At 39.7% G+C, this 22,048-nt stretch overlaps 1 protein-coding gene across 1 annotated transcript in view; it reads right to left on the reverse strand.

The window, feature by feature from the left end:
- The window catches only part of FAM135B (family with sequence similarity 135 member B), a 151,520-nt gene extending 145,516 nt beyond the window's left edge, over nt 1-6,004 (reverse strand). Inside the window, exon 1 of the mRNA XM_009637041.1 lies at nt 5,928-6,004. Coding sequence (XP_009635336.1) covers nt 5,928-6,004 — 77 coding nt within the window. The remainder of the gene's footprint in view (nt 1-5,927) is intronic.
- Between the last annotated feature and the right edge of the window lie 16,044 nt (nt 6,005-22,048).

Raw genomic sequence — 22,048 nt, forward strand, 5'->3', positions numbered from 1 at the left:
CCACCGTGGGCTGCACCTGGGTCTGAGGGGAATCTCTGCTCCGGCACATGGAGCTCCTCCTGCCCTCCTGCGGCACTGGCATGGGGGGCTGCAGGGCTGCTCCTCTCGCATCCTCTTGGTTAGAGTCCGCTGGCATTGGCTCTGTTTTCTCTCTCCAGCTACTGTTCCACAGCAGGGTTTTTTTCCTTTCTTAAATACTTTATCCCAGAGGCGCTACCACCATCACTGATGGGCTCAGCCTTGGCCAGTGGTGGGTCTGCCTTGGAGCCAGCTGGCATTGACTATATCGGACACAAGGGATGCTTCTGGCAGCTTCTCACAGAATCCACCCCTGTAGCACCCTCACTACCAAAACCTTGCCACACAAACACAATACGACGAGTTGGATCTGGCCCTTAGCTCAGTTCTCTGTAAGTAAAGTGACACAGAATAGTTAACTATTGTATTTTAGTAAAGTAAGTCAGAGTATTGTTTATCTGAAGGAGGAAGATAATTTCCAGATACAAGAGCATCCTACTTGCCACTGACTATTTTGGTCATCTGTCAACTGAGTTTGTTGAGATGCTGCTCTTCACGTATAGAACAGTCTTTTGTCTTAGACTTGATACTATTTAGTTTCAGTCTTTTCCTCCCTAGCACTAGCACTGGAGATCCTACCTCTCTTCAGTAGACACAGGGTGCCCGAAAATTAAAGATGGCTACGCTATCTAACCAAATGAGAGAATTGTCTTAACAGACCATCATGAATAAAATAACTCATCATACCTGATTATCTCAAAGTTGGACATTCACGACTCCTTGGGACATTGATGCTCAGCCTACTAAAGACGAGTACCTCAACTACTTTCATGAGTATGGCTTTGTGCTACACTAGTTTCAACCCCATCAGTTCAGTGCAGCATGTTCTCAGCTATCACTGCATGAACTTGTAGAGAGTCATTGCTTTCTTACTCCTGAGGGTATTTTTTTTTTTTTTGGAAGGTATCTAATCCTGCCTTAAAGTGAAGGCCTGTTCAAGAGTCACAGAAATAATAAGTCTTTGTGCCAAGGAAAAAGTCAGTTCCCACAGAATCACAGAATGGCAATGGTTGGAAGGAACCTCAGGAGATCATCCAGTCCAACCCTCCTACTAAAGCAGGGTCACCTAGAGCAGGTTGCACAGGACATCGTCCAGGCGGGCTTTGAATATCGCCAGAGAAGGAGACTCCACAACCCCCCTGGGCAGCCTGTTCCAGGGCTCTGTCACCCTCAAAGTAAAGAAGTTCTTCCTCATGTTCAACTGAAATCTCCTATGCTTCAGTTTGTGCCCATTGCCCCTTGTCCTGTCACTGGGCACCACTGAGAAGAGTCTGTCTCCATCCTCGTGACATCCACCATTGAGATATCTGTATGTGTTAATTACATCCCCTCTCAGTCTTCTCTTCTTCAGGCTAAACAAGCCCAGCTCCCTCAGTCTTTCCTCATAGGGGAGATGCTCCAGTCCCCTCATCATCTTTGTTGCCCTCCTCTGGACTCTTTCTAGGAATTCCTCATCTTTCTTGAACCGGGGAGGCCAAAACTGGACACATTACTCTGGGTGGGGTCTCACCAGGGCAGAGTAGAGGGTGAGGATAACCTCTCTTGATCTGCTGGCCACACTCCTCTTAATACATCTGTTCCAAGAGACGGCACTCATTCCAGAAACGCATCACTTCAATGTGCCTGTTAGCCCTCTTCCTTTTTTTTTTTTTTTTACTTCATTTATATTAGAGAGAATGCTTGCATCATAAATGAACTAGGTAAGTATTTTCAAAATGACATAATTTACAGTCCAAAAGTGATTTGTATTTCTTTATAGGTGAGCAGTTTGAAGAAATGTGTATTGTTGTGAACAAAGTAACAAGATTTGCCTCTGTCCTAGACCTTTAATTTTATTTTTTTACTGCATATCCCGATACTGTACCTCAAAGACTCTAGGAAATAAGGTCGGAACCACTGAATACTGTGCGTATTTTCCAAGTATCCATCTTGACAAGAAAAGTATTGGTTGGCTGCTGAGCCCCAGTTTGCTGAGGAAAGGAGCTCCTGCATTGTGTCACTGAGGAGGATGATTCCGTGACTAAGTACACGGAAACATTGCTGTCCATCTGGTAGGCAACGAGGATGTTTTGCCATGTAAAGGCTTCGTCATGTTTTCAGCAGCTCTGAATGCTACAGATACTTGGTCGGATACTTGTAGGGTTTTGAAAACTCTGAGACTACTGATCTTTTCCACAGGGCAATGTTGGATACGTGTTAGAAGAAGGTGGACTTCATTTTTCCACTCATTTTTAATCACCACCACCCTTTACACACACAAACCACCAGTGTAAGTGTTAGACACTTACAAATTGCAGTCTGGAGTTTGAGGAGTGAAGAGACTGATAAGCAGCTGATTCAGTCTTGTGACTGGTAACTAATGACTTACCTTGATTCTTGTTTTATAATACATCATTGCCAGAATCCCAGCATTATTAAGTCAGTATTTCACCCTCTGTGTGCCCTCTATTCACTCAAAAACTCCAAAAGTTACTTTCCCTGTGAATGCAGTAGTTGTGGGTTTGTTTTTTTCTCCGTCAAATAGATTTTGAAAAGCTTTAAGAAAAAAAAAGGTGTAGAAGGATTACTTCTGGCAGAACCAGACAAATCAATTAATTGATCTCTGGCAGTCAGGCATAATTTTATTTCCTACTCTATTAAGGAAAATCAGAATCAGTTAGTTAATTTTACTAGAGAAAATATCTGTCACCAACTATTAAGTAACACATGATGGAGAGAAGGACAGAAAACTTAAAAACATTTTTTCTTCCATAAATTGCATTACTTATTACTCAACCTTTAGAACTCTGGCATCAAACAGCGTTGCAAATCCTTTCGTTTGACCAAAAAAAAAAATATTCTTTCTTCCCCTGTATCAGCACCTACAGCATTTAACCTCTGATGTCTAAAAATACTGACACGGTTATGTTTGTACTTCGGAAGAAAATAAATTTAACACTAACTGACCAAAGTAAACTACCTGTAACACATAATTTACTGATGACTGTTCCTATTACATATGCCAGAAACATATAACCATAAAAAATATTTACCAAAAAAAGCCTGATTAATTTTATATTGGAGTCTCCCAACCATCCATACAGGTTAAGAAACATGATTCAATATCACAGGCTGTAATTCAAATAGATTAAGGAGTTTCCATGTCTTGTGTGGAGGGAGAGTGGCGCTGTGTGCATACAGCATTCAAAATAGCTTCCAGTTCAATCAAAAAATCGAACAGGACCATTACTAAAGGCCTAACTTTTCAAAGCACTTTGACTCCGTGGCTTACAGCAAGCAGATCATGTCCTTAATCAAGTTTGATTATCAACCATTACATAACGGCTACAGAAGGGCTGATTCTCCCAGGAGTCTCTTGCTAAACCTTGTTGATTTATTCATTCCTTTATTTGCATGGAGTGCTCTTCACTAAAGGTCTCACTGTTGGCCCAGCCACACTCTCCTGAAAGGTACTGTCTTTAGAAGGACAGTTAGCCGCGACTAAGTGGTTTTGGTTTTCCAAATACTGCCCTTATTTCTGCACAGTTACACAGACCACGGCTTTCAACCTTATGCCAATGAGGCATAGAGTAGCAGGACTGCAATGTATTTGTGGAGATACAAAAGCAGCTTTTTTATTATGCTCTTTTATTTTGTTTTTGTACCACAGTAATAGGATGAAAAGTAGACAACAATTTATTATTAATACTCTTCATTGCTGTTCTTGCTTTTTTTTTATTAAAAAAGCCCAACAGGTTGGGTTCCCACAGAAATGAAGATGAAATGAATCTCCACTGCTATCCTGATGGACAACATTCCCTAAATCACCTTTCTGGCCTTCATCAGGACAGAATGATATTGACTCAATTTACAAGGCACTCATAGAAGAAAAACACTAGTTAAATAGAAAATTCCCATCATTATTACTTCTGCCACCCTCTCATCTGGGGAGACCATATGTCAATCCAAGATATCCCAGATGTCTATAGTGAATATCAACAGTGGCAATAGGGGTAAAAATAAAAAGTGTGCCCAAGTTGAATGGAATTTGGTAAGCTTATCTACTCCTTTACTTCACACTGTCATGCTACAGTGATAGGGGCTGTTGGGTAGATAAAGCCAGCCCGAGTGTACCGATCAGCAAATATGAGACACAATAATTTTGTTGGAAATGCAAAGGTTAAAACTATGGAAGGAAAGCAAATGTAATACCATGCAGGATACACAGAAAAATTACTGTAATCAAATTAATGCAGTATAACCTATAGCACCATGTGTTTGGAATATTAATCAGTAAAGCAAGGTAAGCACCAGTGGGGAAAAACGCAAGCCTAATTAGGAACTCATTAGTGTGACAGGAGAATATATTATCTATGTTAGTGCTGGTTTACCCCCACACCAGAGATTTGATCTGACCGTCAAAGCCAAAAAAAGCATTTCACAGAAATTATTGAATGCAAAAGCAGACCAATATGACAAAAAAACCAGACAACTTGTCACACGGTAACATGAGAAGTAGGAAGCTTCCTGGCAAACCTCTGAACATCCTGCTGTCTAGGACCAAGAAAAAGTCACTGTGGATTTTTAAAAGTGAGAAAGATCAAAGACATTACACAGATCACCAAGAAAAAGAAATCTATAGCCAAGACTGTCTTCTAAGGCCATAAGAACTACAGCAGACAGGAGACTTCTTTCATAACTCAAATAAAACCAAACTTCAAGCACAGAGGATTTTTTTTTTCCTATTTAACACAAGTACTTGGTATAGTCATAATGCTTTCTAACATAGAGTTGGTGGATATTTGCTTGGGGACATGAACAGAATGACAGATGTCAGCTGTTAAAACAAAATAGAGTCGTGTTTTCTTCATTCAGGTTCACAGCATCTTTTCCGCATAGTTCAGGACAGTAAAAACAAATAACAAAAAGCCTGTCTACAGATGGAAACAGCTCTACCTAAACCATCCCAATACCTCAAACAACCCCATAGTTTTCTTGCTCGAAATGGTGCTTGAGATGGACAAACCAGCTGTGAACCACCCCTGTACCAAGTTAAGGCTCAAAAGATAATAGCTGTTGTGCTGTACACATCAATCCTCATAGATGAAAGAAAATAATATTCCACTAGACCCACTACGGTGCATGAAGTACATTTTTTGACGCGTCTGGGTCTTCTGGTCTCCTCAAAAAGTGTTTCGGTATCTCACCTTTCTCACTGAAAAACACCTGTGGGGTCCAATATGCAAACAGAGTAACAACTCACACCTGGTTAGGCTTCTCCACTTCATAGCCAACGGGCTGTTATAAATGTTATTGGGAAGAAAGGTGCAAAAGAACAGAGGCAAAAGTTTCAGTAAACCAGAAATTTTCCATGTTCTTCTAACTTACAGGGACGTGAAAAAACCATGTGGCCACCAGAGCTTTAGGTAAACATGAGTATTCATGTTCCCTTCTGAAATGGTGGGATTCAGCTAAATTTCAATAAAAGAATATAGTCATTAGATTTATGACCCTAAAATGAATATGTTTTCATTATAGTTAAATGCAGCTATCATTTAGCACTGAGGCTCAACATCAGTCCAGAAGCATGTAAAGCAGCTGTTGTGCTTATATCTGAACAGATGCTTAAAAAAATTTGGAGCATTACAACACTGTATTACAAAAACAAGTCAGTCAGTCTGACTTTATAGTGAAAGTCATGCACATTGATCTTCCTTGACAGCAATGAAAGCCCAATGTCATCCTTCCCTGCCCTGGAGATTGCATGAAATAACTGCATTTGGCAGAAAAGAACCTGTTTTGGAGTTTAACTCTTTTCTGTAAACTACTTCTCTGTAATTAGCTGCAAATTATTAGAAATATCAACTCACCCTCTCTGGAAAAGGTCCACGTTATGGAATTTGTGTAGTTCCACAGAAAACTCGACTGTTCCCTGGACCTCAGACATGATTTTTTCAGGTCATCACCTAAACAACACATATATACAGGCATTATAAACATGGGAAGTAATTTGCTTAACAAATCCATTAATGGATTACTGCATTTTATTCAGCATCTTGGGGCTCATGCAAAGCTTGAAATCAACTGGAATCTTTCCAATAACATCATTGGGCTCCACCTTCAGGAAGACTCGCTAAAAGTCAGATCAAAGCAGTAATTAAGAGAGGTAAAAAGTCTAATTAAGCCTGAGGACAGAATGATAATGTTATGGAAAGTATAAGAAGCAAAAAGTAAATAACATATTATGCTCAAGAATCTCCAAGCAAATTTTAATTAACTCTCTTGCTACTCTTGTATGGGAAATTGATTTTTTTTCTTCCCATTTTAACAAATGGCAGATATCCAGGGTCAGCACAGCTCATTTCTGTGAACGCACAGGCCAAAAAGACAAAAACCCTAAACAGATGAGAACAGAATTCAGAATTATCTTGCTTTTGCTCCCTCCCTGTGATTTAACTAAGGCCCCAAAAAGGAAGTTTCTGAGGGAATATGAATAATTTAAAGATTAATGAATTGAAGAGATTCTTCTAAGGAAAATGCTGTCAATGAAAGCACCTAATAGGCCACAACAGCCAGATCAAGATGTTGAAGAATTACAGCCATTTACAGATAATATCTCATATGTTTATTGAATCATAGAATAATTCAGGTTGGAAGGGAACTCAGGAGGTCATACCTTACTCAAGGAAGCTTTGCAAAAGTTAGCTTCCAAACCAGCACTATTTAATAGACCAGTGTAAACCTTTAACATCAATTTCAGCAGAGACAAGCCAAGGGCTTTTACAGGTTTTGGGCAGATTTTGAATTTGCTGTTTACCTTTTCCTTCTTTTCTCCCTGCAAATCTGCCTCTGGTGATCTGCAGGCTCTCTGGAAATTGTCTATAGCATCACTGAGAAGATAGAGATCAGATTTGTTTAATCAACACGTTTATAACCATCATTTTGGTAGCTGTTTCACAGCAGCCAAGTATAGTTTCTGAGGAAGACCCATGTCAGGGCTATTAATAATTCCCCTGAGACATACAGGACTTTAAGGGGACATCCAACTCAGGCTGCAAAGTGGAGAATTTCTCCATATGTGTCAACCAGTAATTTCCATGGCACTCAAAGGTTTGACCATTTCCTCCAATGAAGCAGGAACGAAGAGGAGTTTGATACATGAAGTCCTCAGATAAACATTAGGCTGTAGCTTTCTGATCAGTCTCAGTGCTCACTCCTGATCAGTAATTTTCCAGATGACCTGTTTATTACACCAATTATTTTAAGCTATGTTTTCTTTCTGGCTATCCTCCCAAGCACTACCATTTTTAAAAAGAGCTCATTCCAAAGTTAAAAGTTTGTTGATTTTTCATCCACCCTCCTCACAAACAAACACTGCAGATGTTGACTCTGGAATGACAAGAATGGGACATAAGATGTACACAATATAGGTCTATAATTGTGAGAAAGAAAAGAAGGACAATTGCTAAGCTACTCACCTGATACACCTCCAAGGTAAGGAACTCTACGTTAGCTCATGCCAGGCCATGATTTAGGAGTAGTGAAGGTAAACTCAAATGCCATTACTTTACAAAGTACTTTTTTTTTTTTTTTTCCTTTCCCCCCTATTTCAACAGGAATGAGATTAATCCTTTCTCCCTTTGCCTTTCTGCACAGCCTAAGGAGTTGTATACTGTTTATAAGGCATGTATATCACATATCCACTGGTGGTTGTCACTCAGCCTTGTCTGAGTGTACAGCATCAAAGCTAAGCAGGCTGTGTGTGGGAAGCCACGAGAAAGCCACACAGTACACAAAACTATACTCTGACAAGGTATTTAGCCTTGAGGAGAGCGCTAATTGGAAGAATTGCCTATGGATAAATCTGCCTGTTGTGCTGAGGCATATTTCCCTAGACCAAAAGCTCGGGATCAAAGGAAACTCCATGCTTTTGAAGACACCAGTTAAAGAGAAGAGGTGTGAACAGACAGACAGCCGGTTCAGAGCAACACCAATATTGTTAAAGACAGAAAGAATGATGTGAAACGAAGATTAGCTAGAGTGAATGAAAAATTAAATACATGAAAATACACACACAGGTCTTTATTGTAATTACAATTTATTTTGCATACTTTGTATTTTTTCAAAACAAATATAGAAGAATTGTCCAGGGAAAAAAAAAAAAATTACTGTAACTGTATTTCCCTTGCTGATCACCAGAATGAAAGAGTAAATGGCTGCTACACCAGGTTCGACTTCCATCCACCCCACCGGCACACCAGATGATCAGAGCACATAAATCTACGTCAGGTGGCTATAGGGACTGTGCCCCCAGCAGCAGGGCCTGGTACTTCATCGAGCGCCTGACAAGTACTAAAAGGGGCCTCTGGCACACCTTATCATCATGGCATTTGGCAAGGTTCAAAGAAAAATTGCTCAGAGACATGAGCATCATGCTTTGATGAAGGAAGCTATGAAATCTGACAAAACAGCTGCAGGCACCCCCGGATCAAGAAAACCTAACTGTTTAAAATGATGCGCTAAGTTTTCACTGCTATACAAGGTGCCTTGTTAAAGTAATCTGATCACATCCCTTCAAAATCCGGGGCTTGTGAAGGACCTGTGACCACCCCTTACTCACTGACCACTGCGTGGGACAACCTTGGGTTATAAATAGAGGAATAGTCAGTAAAAATAATACTGAAGTGAAGGATGACATTACATTAGCACTGTAAACACAACAGGGAATGTTGCCAGTATTGAAGTATCTTCAACTTATCTAATAAATAGTTTTAAAAAAAAATAGAAAGGTGATTCTTGGGAAGGCACTAGTACATTGTTTTTTTCTAAAATGTCTGTTTTTCAGTCAAACCATTTGCATTTTCCAGAAGAGAATGGAAGACACTAGTAAATATCCATGGGAAGCTACTAAAGCAACATGGGACACGTTTTGGTCATATGCTTCTGTGAAAGCAGTGCCCACGATCTTTCTCATCATTTCCAAAGCACCGGATTGCTTTGTATGGTGCTGCCATCATCACTGGTTGTGCTGTGCTCTCCTACAGGCACCGATGATACGAGTCAGGTCACCGCTTTGACAATTTGCCCTTCTGACTAGAGTTGGTGTCCTAGCAAGAGACAGTCAATTTCAATTGTCGTTTTACTTGTAGCAAGGAGACACTGATGAAAAAATCAGAATGCTTTATACAAATAAAGCCCTATGAAAATCTATATGTTTAAAGACTGGAGAACTGCCTCACTTGCATTTTTAAAGGAAGGCTTGATTTTACTCCTCATGTCTCCTTTTGTTGTCAGTGGAGATACCTTCTGGACTAAATGTTGTTCAACACATGACACTGGTCAAACTGCATCTTTATCCTCCATTGCTCTCTGCAATCTTTTTCATTCACAGTATTTGTGCTAATGGCATTTTAGAGATACAGCCAACTGACCAAGCCCTCTGACAGCAGGTGATTAGTTGGTGACCGTACCACACACACACAACTGTTAAACACCTTAAAGCTAAAAATGAGTCTGACGATGGCCTGCTGAGGTAGCAATCGGAATCAGCCAAGCCAAAGGGACTCAAGAAAGGTGAGACAGGGACAGAGCAGGGTGGAAATAAGGACAGGACACTGCATACTCTGACAGCCCATGAACTTTCTAGCATTTGTGTAATTACATCTGAGTGAAAAATAAACCAGACTTTTATTTAGTGTTTTCACCATTCTTGTCCATCTCCATCACAGAAGCCAGGAAAAAAAAGAAAACAAAAAAAAAAAAGAAAATAAAAGAATGACCAAGGTCAAAAGAACAAACCACCATGTGATAAAGTGCAATGACTCAAACCTAGAAACATTCATTTAGGAGAATAAAGCTGCCCCTCAGGAAACGCAGCACATACTATCTCCAGGATAGCACCACTGCCCTTACTGCTTTTAAAGCGTCTTGTATTTTATTGTGAATTTCTTCAGAAGCTGGTGTTTCTTGCTACCTGGGCATTTTTGTTTATTTATTTATTTATTAAGAATTCCTGGGTTAAGCACGTAGAATAAAGTCACAGTGAGATAACCTTACTCTCCTCTCTGTAAATACCTTTGCCTACTGTAAAATTCTAAGTAAGGAACAGAGGAATACAGTAGAAGGAGGACAAAAAACACACGCAGATACACTCTGAGACTAAAGCATTAGAAGAAGCAGCACACCCATTAGACCAAGTCTCTTCTTTTGTTGTTATTTTTCTTTATTAATTAAATTATTCCAATGCTCACCATGGAGATGAACTGGTTCCCAGTTCTTGCAGTGATTGCACCTCTGTAGCCTTTTCTGAGAGTAATTCAATTGCTTGAGTCAAAGTAGCCAGCCACAAATGTCAGCCCTTTTACTACAACATTGTCATTAACCATTCTCCAGTTCACAGAATCTGTCATTTTTTTCTGCCAGCACATCAGGAAAATGGGAGAGGTGAGGTCTTCAACAAAAGAATTATTTCAAAAGTTAACACCTCATTTTGTTAAAATAAATCAAGCTAGTGATTCTCTTCTAAGATTTTGGGTGATGGCAAGATATTTCTTACACACTTTTAAAAGGAGCCAATCTAAATACAATACTAAAGATACAAAGAAATTACAAGTCTTGTTTAGCAAAACTCTTAAATTAGTAGTTACAATATTTTATATTTTACTCTTTCTCAGTAGAAATCGCTGACATAATAGGGCCTAGAACCTGTATCTCCCATGAGATATTTTTAGACTATTCTAGGGTGGAAGTGGCATTGAATTTTATTCAGAATACCTCTTTCTTTTCCTAAAAGAGTTTTGTTTGTTCCCCCAGAACTGCTGAGGCTGGAGAACTACTGGAATGTAAACTTTTTACTTGAATTATTACAAAGCTTCCTTTTTCCTGAGACGTGTGTCAACCCTGGGGAAACCACCAAAGATTATGGTTTTACTTCAGCAAAGTGATTCAAGCATGGGTTTATGTCCCTTTGACCTGTTGAATTAGACTTTTCGTTTTATTATAGCACAATCAACAAGCTAGACCATTTATCCCAAGGCATGGAAAGCCAATGAAGTATGTGATCCCTCAAGACTTGCCTTTTGCCACAGCTTTAACAGTAACAAAAAAGCTCTGCCTAGTATCTAGGTTTTCACATTCAAGTACAAGAACTTCAACAGATTGATAAATCAAAATACCTACACTCAGTGGAAAACAGATATCATCTCACTCAATATTTGTAATGAAGTTGAAAGCAGGGAATATATGCAATAAAGATGATACACATACAGAATTCAGAACGCAGCCAGAAGGCTTGTTAGTTTGTTTCCTAAATGTACTTACAAAATCCACAGCTTTCATCTCACTACTTGTTTGTGATTTTTCTGTTTGTTTTAATATGTATTACCATTTAAGACTTCAATCTCAAGTCTTCTTCAGAAATCATGTTATTCTTCGCAATGAGAAACCTTATAAAGCTCTGTTTAGTCACAGAAGTATCAGGGATTACTTAGTAAGATCTCCAATCTTTGCAATCACCTAATGCTACCCAGTATAGTTTACAGAATGTGATGGCATCACAGCAGAAGATAATAATCCCTTGCAGCTTCACCGCTAAGGTTTTTAGGTTGCCAGGTTTCCAGTCTGTTGTAATCTTTTGAATTTTTTCTTCAATATGTAAGCCAAAATAAAGACTTGTGATATAGGTAAAAAAAAGGAATACAAGGCACATAGTCTTATTCAATCGTATCTATTAAATATGGGATTTTTTTTCCACTGCATTAGCATTTAGCCTAGTTCAAATTGTTAAAGACTAATTTAGTTGTTTGTTTTGGGTTTTTTTTTTTATATACTATGAGGAGCTAACTCAGTTTGGATGCAAGCCCTGGAAATAATCTTCCAATATTAAAAAAAAAAAAAGGTTTGCTGTTTAATATTCTTGGGAAAATCAATATCCACAGTTTTGTCAGATGCATTAGACATATGTTTGTAAAGAGTATAACACCATGAATCACTCTTCCGGAGGTTCGTTGATTGCTACCGCCAAAACGTTATGAGTTAGAGACATAGACGACAAATAATAAATTATCCTTTAAAAGAATTACTCATAACCAAAAGAATATTCAGAGTGGAGCAAATAAGAAAGGAGCTGGGGTTTTTTTCTAAATTTTTTGCACTTACAAACTCCACTGTGCTTTGCTTTTTGCCAGCACAGCTGGAATTCAAAAAGTATCAGTGGTACCTAGGCTGATAGAGGTAGATACCTATTCAACCTCTAGCAAAAAAAAATAGTGTTATGAGCAAAAGCACTTGCACCTCACAGTTGAGAGCCTTCACTCTAGATCAAAAGCTTCAAATATATGGTCCAGAGAGTCATGGGTGAAAACAAGAGTGCACCTAGGAGATCCAAAGAAAGTAACTTAGCAAAACAAGTCAACAACTTACTTCAATTCCTCTCACATTCTGTTTGTGGGACCAACCCACACTACAGAATTTGTACTGGTCACCAAGTCCCAGAAGGCTGAAAATCAATGGTCTAGATTATACCCTTCATAGACTAGTCATTTCAAGGGTATTTAGACAGAGGAATAAAACTACCTGGGGGGGGGGGGGGACCAGGTTATGCCAGAGGATTTGTAAGGCAGAACTGAACGAGGGCCAGAATAAATGTCAGGTGCCAGTAGTCTGCTCTTACGAGATATAAAGCCTTTGAGCTATTAGGCAGGATTAAATGTGAACACAGCTGTGCAAATTTAGGTCAGAACACTTGAAAAAAAAGAATGAAGAGCAACTTCACTTTGTCCTCTGTTAGCATGTGTCTGTCAGGACACCAGTTGTGAGTTCAGCTCAGCCCAAATCACTATCTGCTTACACCAGTTAATAATAACCTGCTGTTGGTATTGTGCACCAAACAAAACAGCAGGGAAAATTCAGACAGAAGAGGAGGGAGAGCAACACAGAAGGGAAGAGGAGATAATACAAACTTTCACCTGGACTAGCTTCCTACTGCTACATAATCCTCCCTTCTTCATGCTCTCCCTATCTCTTCCTTCCCCAACTTGTATTTCTTCTTTATGACCTTCGAAAGAAAAAGAGGTTTTGAAGTTTTATGCACAACTGAGAGCTAAAACTCCAGACTCCTAAGAACATCATCATCTTCAATCTTCACCAGTTTTTGTGTCTTATTCCCACTGTTCACCCGAATCTTTTTTGCTCATATTCCCATTGTCAGTCTTGGAAACACAAAATGCATCAAAAAGCAAGTTATTTGAAACCTATTTAAGACACTCAGAATTATCTATCGTTCTCACATGCCTCCCCTCACCAATAAAAGCAGCTTTATTCTCCTCGGTCTGGCCTCTTTTGTTGGTTTCATACAGGAAATTAGAGCTCTTTAGGGCACAGACCATATATTGTTTTCCTGTACTCATAAAAGAACCCCACAATATTTTTATTTTTTTTTAATTCTACTCATGTTCATACATGACTGATCTCCAAACCGCATAGACGTAGGTCTGTACTAAGTCCTTGGGAATATAACAGGATGTTTGACCTCATTAAAAACTTTAACAACACCTAAAGGTCAATTCTGTCTGTCTTCTGAATGGGCCACATCTGGACATTGACCAAGACCCTCATTGGAGAGATTCCAGCATCAGGTGCTGCAGGGTTGGAAAGGAAATGTAAGAAGGTGGATGTCGTGACTTAACCCCAGCCAGCAACTAGTCACCCAGCTGCTCGCTCACTCCCCCTGGTGGGATGGGGGAATGAATTGGAAAGGTAAAAATGAGAAAAACTCTTGGGCTGAGATAAAGACAGTGTAACAGGTAAAGCAAAAGCCACAAGCAAAGTAAGACAAGGAATTCATTCACTAATTCTTATGGGCAGGCAGGTGCTCAGCCATCTCTAGGAAAGCAGGGCTCTCGTAACACTTAACGGTGACTTGGGAAGACAAATGCCATCATTCCAAATGTTTCCCCCTTCCTTCTTCTTCCCCCAGCTTTATATGCTGAGCATGACATCATCTGTTCTGGAATGTCCCTTTGGTCAGTTGGGGTCAGCTATCCTGGCTGTGCCCCCTCCCAACTTCTTGTGCCTCCCCCAGCCTTCTCACTGGTGGGGTGGGGTGAGAAGCAGAAAAGGCCTTGACTCTGTGTAAGCCCTGCTCAGCAGTAACTAAAACACCCCTGTGTTACCAACACTGTGTTCCAGCACAAATCTAAACCATAGCCCATTACGAGCTACTGTGAAGAAAATTAACTCTATCCCAGCCAAAACCAGCACATGGTGACATCCTCTTGTAAGAGCTATGTGGCTTCCTGATGCATGAGTAAAAAAACTAACTGCTTTTGAGCACAAATTGTCATGTCATCACCAAAAAATCCAAGTACATAACAGAGGGACTCAAACGTCACCATGATGCTACTAACTAGTGACAGCTAATGAACTAGTGACAGCTAAGACAGTGAAAGGCTAATAGATTACATGTATTTTGGCACGTTCTGACTGTATTTCCATTTCTGGTGTGAAAAATTTCATGGCACTAAGTCTGCTGTAAACTCAGCTGTCCTTGTCAGATTTTAAATGCGTATTTTGCATTTTGCCTGATCAAATTCACTACAGAGTTTCACTTGGACAAGTTATAGTCTCCTTCAGATGTTCTGAGGACATTCTAAGTAAGCACATAGTTTGCATTAATTGCACTGATTATCCTTGTTTGTGAAAAATTTAAAGCACAGACACTTTCCCATGAGATTCATCTCACTAACTAGAAATGCCTTCATATGTATGAGGTGTTTAGAGTCACATTATAGCCGATCGAGATCTAGAAAATAAACTCAACAAGATTCATGTGGTCATTGACACCTACTTCTATGCTGACTACCAAGGGAGCTGAAGGTAATTTGCCATATAAGCCAAGTCCACACCTAGTTAGATGAATGTCAAATTTGCACATATAGACAGAATTTTGAATGCATCTGGCAGAATCACACATGAAAAGGGTGAGAGAGGCAGAATGTGTGTGTCTGTATAGATATTATTGTCTTATAAGTTTAAAGGAAAAAAAACAAGCAAATCCTCACAACTTAACAATACTACAGTTTGCCTTTTTTTTCCCTACAACATTTTGACTCCTAGCTGGATTCACCATTCAGGGTATCACTGGATTGAAAGGTGTTCAGCACTCAGAAGACAGGAAATGCCAAAAATAAGGTTGGCCGTAGAGTCTCTATCCTCTCCTTACTTAATGCACATGCATCACATCATGATCAGACACTGATCTACAAAACCGCTTCTGCCTCTTGCAGTGCTCAGGACAGACAAGTTCTCGGAATGAATCTGGACTTTTTAGAAGAGTCTCTTCCCTTTTTCAGATTTCAGAAGATGTGTTATAAGGGAGATAAGGGATCCCAGGAAAAAAGAGAGGACTCTCTTGGTTCAAGAAAATATATGCATCTTTTACAAGTCAGGTTCTCTGATGTCTTGATTGCTTGACCCAAGTGCTGAGCAAGTTAAAACTCTTAGCACAGCCATCTTTATTTAATAAAATTCTCTGAAATTGCTGACAAAGTAAACATTGTCAGAAGCTTCATTAAGGTTTCATGTGGAATCGGTGGAGCTACTGACACTCATAAGGAGCTGTTTTGTGTTTGCAGTGCTGGGCCAAAAGAGAACAGCACAGCAAGCCATGTCCTGCTCTCACACACTGAGCAAGACAAGAGCTTAGAGCACTGAAAGCTTGACAAGCAGTTGTGGGTTGGATTACTATTACCAAAAATACCCACAGGCTGGGACAATGAAGGAAGAAGATAAGGACGTTGGGTAGACAACTTGGCAGAGGGACTGTCAGAGCAGCATCAGCAGAACTAGGATCTTGGTACTACTGGAAGAGGCAATATTTGCAATACAGGAATTAATACAGCATGATGTTTTACTTTCAGGCTCAAAAAAAAAAATATACCCATCCTCAGCTGCAAAATATTTAACAAATTGCACACAAGCTTTGAACCAAATGTTTTTTCCAAGGGGCATTGACTACTACAGAAATTAAAGAATCTGTAGACTATTTTCCATCATGATGGCTCTTCGGACAGACAGTAACTATTAAACTGGAATGCAGTAACGAAAGAACAGGTGCCGCTTTAGAGCAGCATGATTTAAATATAGGCAATAAAATATGCAGAGCCATAATCAGAATGTTGACTTGTTTTAAGTGTTTGGGGCCATGTTGATATAAATAACTGCACCAGGTTTTGCTGTAGAGCAAGAGCTAAATTAAGTGGTTTACAAACAGAGGAAAAGGCTGACTGACTTGTCATGGCATTGCTTGATCTGTGACAAAAAAAGAAAGGGCCAAGTGAGCCACTGTTAGACATGGAACCAACATGGCAGGGCCTGAGGTACAGCTGCTGAAAAAATGAGGCTAGCAGAGTCTATCAAAACAACATGAAAAGCATTTATTTCTCAAATTCAGACCAGCACCTTGGTAAACTTCACGAGAAGGATGGCTTTGCACAGCTGCAAAGTTTGCCTCACAGAAGGGTTGTCATTTTTCCTGGAGTCCCTGGCTCTTATTCCAGCCTCAGAACAGCTGTCCCTCAAGCTTCACCTGAGAAACCTGTCATGCTGCAAGCATGCTGCTCAGTCATCTCAGAGCTAATGACCCTTCTCAAATGAGTAAGGGCTTGCAGGATGAATGCTGAGTTCTTGAAGTTCAGTTGGACGGGGAGCTCTTTTTTGGAGAGCTGGGGGCATGACAACCCATCACATGGCACTAATTACTGATTCTCCAAAGCGTGTAAGTGTTGGCTTTGGTGTTGTCCTTAACACGCTTAGTTAAGTTGCAAAGCAAACAGTGCCTGAAGAGGAAGGAGATATACTAACAAGATACAGATATCCAACTTGAGGCTATCATAGAATCATAGAATGTTTGGGGTTGGAAGGGGCCCCTAGAGGTCATCTAGTCCAACCCCCCTGCAGTGAGCAGGGACACCGCTAGCTAGATCAGGTTGCTCAGAGCCCCATCCAACCTGGCCTTGAATGTATCCCATCTCCAGCAAGTCATAGAAGAAAGTCAGGGAAAGAATGTAGTTGGTAAAAGAAATTCCATCCAGTCATTCGTATGAGAAACCCCATCAGGTACAGAGATCCAAAGACTTTGTGAGGACAAGGCTGTACAGATATCACATCTTCAAAACAAGGCGGTGAAGTTCTCCTGCTTAGATCCACTCGACCGTCCTTCCCAATTTTGTTGTTAGACTATTGTTCCCGACAAGCAAAATAAAGGACAAGAAATTTTTTTGCTTGTTTTTTGTTGTTTTGTTTTTTTTATTTAAACATCCTCTGTCAAAGCTCTGTGTCCACAGGTACACTGTATGCCATCGTGCAGAAATACTTAGAAAAATTAAGGAACATTTCGTTGTTGTGGATCACTGCTGTATAGTGGCACTGTCTTTTGAGTACTGGAGTACTACAATATAGCAGCGATCACTGCTTTTACTAGTTTGCCATGGCTTAGAGCTATTTATCTCAGAGCTCTATTGAATTTTTTGTTGTCTTAGGTGATGCAGACACACAATTTCAGTCAGCAGCCAGAACCAGACTGTGAACACACCAAATACTGTAATTTTGTAGGAACTCCAACACTTCCCATGTAAATATTTATACTCAAATAGACATAACACGGGGAAAGATTCTAGGAAACCATCACATGGGAACTCTTCCCAAGGCAAAATATCACAAAGTTGGAAATTATGGAAGAATTCTCCCAGCTAGATGGCTTTCCCACCCTGAAGTCCTGCTTTGTCATTTCAGTAAGGACAGAAAGTTTACTACCACTCTTTGTCATGTCTTTAAAACATTAGATACGCATCCAATAAAAATACACTGTGTGAAGATACTACTTTGTATCGATTGATCCAGATGGATATTTTCATAAATTTGCAGAAAAAAACACATGGAAAGTTTTAACTCCACCTGTAAAAAAAGAAATTAAAATGTTTCCTGCTAGACTTTTTCATATTGTGTGGGATAGTCTCAGCAAAATGAAGCGATGCACCCAACACCACGTACTCCCTGTGACCAATTTGCAGCCAGCAAAGGTGTCACATCGATTATTTTGCTCCCATTTCACTAATACAATGCAATTCCAGGAACAAGAATACCTTGATGAAAATATATATCACCACAAATATCTTGTACAACAGTACAATTACATGATCACGCACCAAGCTGCTGAGCTAAAAAAAACCCAAAATAAAACAACTTCATGTACTCCAGGCCAGGAATTCAGTAAGAATAAAACACCTAGTCAGAAGCAGAGAGGTTATCTGCAAGCAGAGGGAATTTCATCGCCCAAGCAGAAACTGAGACAGCATTTTGGATTAAACACTTCTTATTCAGAGCAGGAATCTTTAGCAAACAAGGACGAGACACAGACCAATTTTTTAGTTTTATGCTAACCTGAAAGACAATACCATTCACATTTCTTCTGGCACATTGGAACTTACCAGATCATTTGCTTCATACCAGTTTGAAATAAAGTGTCATTTTGAAAATTATTGTCATTTTTTCCTGAGTAACTGAATTCTCTATAGAGGACTAGCCTCCAAATCCTGACCCTGCTAAATTTTTGAGCTCCTTGCATTTACATACCTCAGAGGGAACATTCAAGATCTCTTAAGAATGAAGACTCATCTTAGGAGAGGCACTAACAGCTTCTAGAGCAAGATGTGACATGACCGTCAGGCACAGATCAAGCATCTATATTAAAACAAGAAGGCGGCTTTTCCTTAGCCTCCAAACAAGAAAGTGAGGTGTGTGTGAAATTTAAGTCAAGAGAATGTAGTTAACCATAAAGCTATAAGCAAAAATAGGTACATCAACATCTAAATAAAAGTCCCCGCCATGTGAACATCCCTGTTCAGAGCAAGCATATTTAGCGCAGATGTCTGCTCTGTTCCTGCAGGTTTTTCACAGCCTAATTTGTGGTAACAGATTAATCATTCCTGGTGTCACAATCAAATGCTTAACTCCCCTGTTCTTGATTTTTGTATCAGAACTTCAATCAACATGTAGAACACAAACAGAACTTACAGCGCACTCAGCGCTGTATGCGGCTTAAAAAAAACATGAACAAAGCCCAGCAAATTTCTTGGATTTCTTATGACCTCATTTCACCTCTGTTGTAGAGGGTCTAGCCAGTTTAAAAATCCTGTATGGCTTTTCTCAGAAGCACAAGTTCACTTCCAGAACTTACAGTGGAAGTGATGATGGGCCTGCAAGGGCTGAAACTAGCTTCATGTTTGCGTCTCACTCTGATTTAGACACTACCTTGTTGTGCAAGCAAACATTGCAGATTTGATCTGAAAATCAACAAGATGCAATGAACAGAGGGCCTCCAAGGTCTTTTTATTGCGTTCTTAGAAGCAATGGCATTTTTGTCTCTCATTTTGACCCCTGAAAATGTTTATATCTATGTAAGATACTTTGGGAAAAGGGTAATTTTGGACGTCTTGCAGACTCAAATGCTTAGCCAGAATGTCAAACAGCTACTATTTTCACCTATGACACTAAATACAAAATTATTTAAGATCTATTTTCAATAGTAATTAGACACCTAGGGAGAAATTCCAGTGTCTAAACATAGAGATCTAGTGCCAGCTTATACCCCCTAAGGTATAAAATAAGACACCTATTCACAACTGGCAGTTTACCCACCACGTAGGGGAGTCCTGTTTCCTTTTGAAGCAGCAGCTAAATACCAGGTGAGGCATCCTAAAGCCTCTCAGATAGCATCAAACACTTATGGATAGGCAATTGAATCTTTCCTCTAAAGTCTACAAAAAAATAAAGCCTGGAAAGTGATTGAACTTAGCCTGAAACAGTCACCCAGCAGAACTAATTCAGCCTCTAGTGACTACAGCTCTTTTGGATGTAATGGAAGCTTAAACACTTGGATCTCCACATATGGCGTGTGCATTAACAACTAAATGTAGGTGTCTCAATGTGGGAATGCATCCCATTCTCAAACAGAAATTCGTCTCACCTATTTTAGGTATATACATTGTCTATCTCTACATATGGGCTGCTTGTCTAGCAAAGAGAAAAAAAGGAAGCACCTTTAGAAAGAGATTCCTCTGACCCATTTTTCTACATCCATTTTACACTGAAATGAGTTACACCCTCTCTCTCCACGGATTAGCAGGGGAATCTCGGTGCTTATCTCTGATGTAGACTTCTTAAAGCAAGATGAGAAATCCCGCTTCTGGAAAAAATGGGTATTGATCGAGAACCAGATACCTGCTTGTCAGAAATACCACCAGACATCCACACATATGTTCAGATGCCTAAGATGCATTTGAAACTTTGATTATTAAATTTCTAGATTTCAATGCTCTCCAAAACACAACTCAAAACAAACCCCTAAAGGAAACAGAATTTTCAGTGAATTTTCAGACAATAAATTATTGCTAGGCATCTAAATGCAACTGTGATCAACAGACTGTATATACCTCAAGCAGAAAAATAAATCACAAGATTTAAAAATGGATCCAAAACTTTGATGTAGGGACTTCATGTATGAACATCAGACTAATCACTCTTAATAATTTCAAAAGGAATTTCGTTTGTTTATCTTCTTTATATTTTACTAATTTCTAATGACTCCATGGAAAGGATAGGTAAGATTAAATAACAGCAAAAAAGTCCCTAGATGCAACAGGAATTGTGCTACGAAACTAAGTCCTGTCCACTCACAGGCAGAAATCCCATTGCCCTGCACCTAACTCCCAATATAGGGAATTACATTTTCTGGCTAATACGTTTTTCACTGCCATATTGTCTGTTTCAAACCAATTTCCAGTTTTGATGCTATAAAATAGCTGTTTTCTGCAGCTCATAGAAAGAAATGAAATATATGCATGCTAGAGAGCACTTTGGTGCTCCTCTGGGTTAAAGAAATGTGAATTATTGTTAGAACAAAGTAACAAAGCAGCAAGCCACTCCTTTCCCAGGAGTGATGGCCTGTCATTCTGGGCAAGAAAATATAAAGGCTTGTTTTCTTCAACTCATGTTATCATCATCGGCATCAGTTTTCAGTGCCTCACAAGATTCCTCTCTTTAAAAAAAAGCTTAAAATCTGAAAAATAAGTGTGATATCAAAGGCCAAAGTCTCAAAAAGATCTGTGGAGTTTTAATTGCAATCTTGAACTTGTTGCATTGAGTAAACATTCATCGTGGATTTCTGATTTCATCCTCCTATTAGCAGCCAGACATCCATGAAATGTATTTCGCACACAGCACTGAGAATTAGGAAAACAGACAGAACACATGACTATGGCAGGCACAAGATTTCATCAGGCCATAAATAGCAAGTTGTGAAATGTTCTGTTCTTCTGCATTTGAATAAATACCACTATGAAGCAGATGAAGACAGGCGACCCAAGCTATTTACAACTTCTGTCATAAGGAAAACACAGTCGTGTTTCCATAATGTCCTGATAGCAGGGACAGAAGATGGCAGAACGTTGCCTGAGTGTGCGTTTCATGTTTTGTAGCAGCTGAGCAACTCACAGGCTGTCAGGTAATAAAATCAACTGTGGTCCAGGATATGCATCTCACCTGGTCTAGGATCTCACCCTGATCCTGCAAAGCAGAGTCAGTGCTGGCTGAGTCACGGACTCCTCTTTGCAGGACCTAACTGTCGCAGGACGAGCATGTTTTAGGCTGTTCCAGCGCTTTTTACTTTGTGTTTATATGCAGAAACATGCCATCTGTGTGTCTTCTGAGATAAAATCTTGGCAGCAAAGACAACATCACACGCTGAGTAATAGCTCAGTGATTCCTGGAATATACTGATTGCAGTAAGAGTAGCAATGTTGGGTAAAATTCTGGTCCCAGTGGTGTCAACAGAATAGTTTTGTACTCTGCCTGTGAGTGTTGAACACCTATTCATATCAGAAAAAAAGAGAAAGAGAAGCCACTGTATCCATCTTCTCACTCCTAAGTTGCATCT

Source organism: Egretta garzetta, unplaced genomic scaffold (genome assembly GCF_000687185.1).
Source record: "Egretta garzetta isolate BGI_Z169 unplaced genomic scaffold, ASM68718v1 scaffold74, whole genome shotgun sequence".
In the NCBI taxonomy this organism is placed as follows: Eukaryota; Metazoa; Chordata; class Aves; order Pelecaniformes; family Ardeidae; genus Egretta; species Egretta garzetta.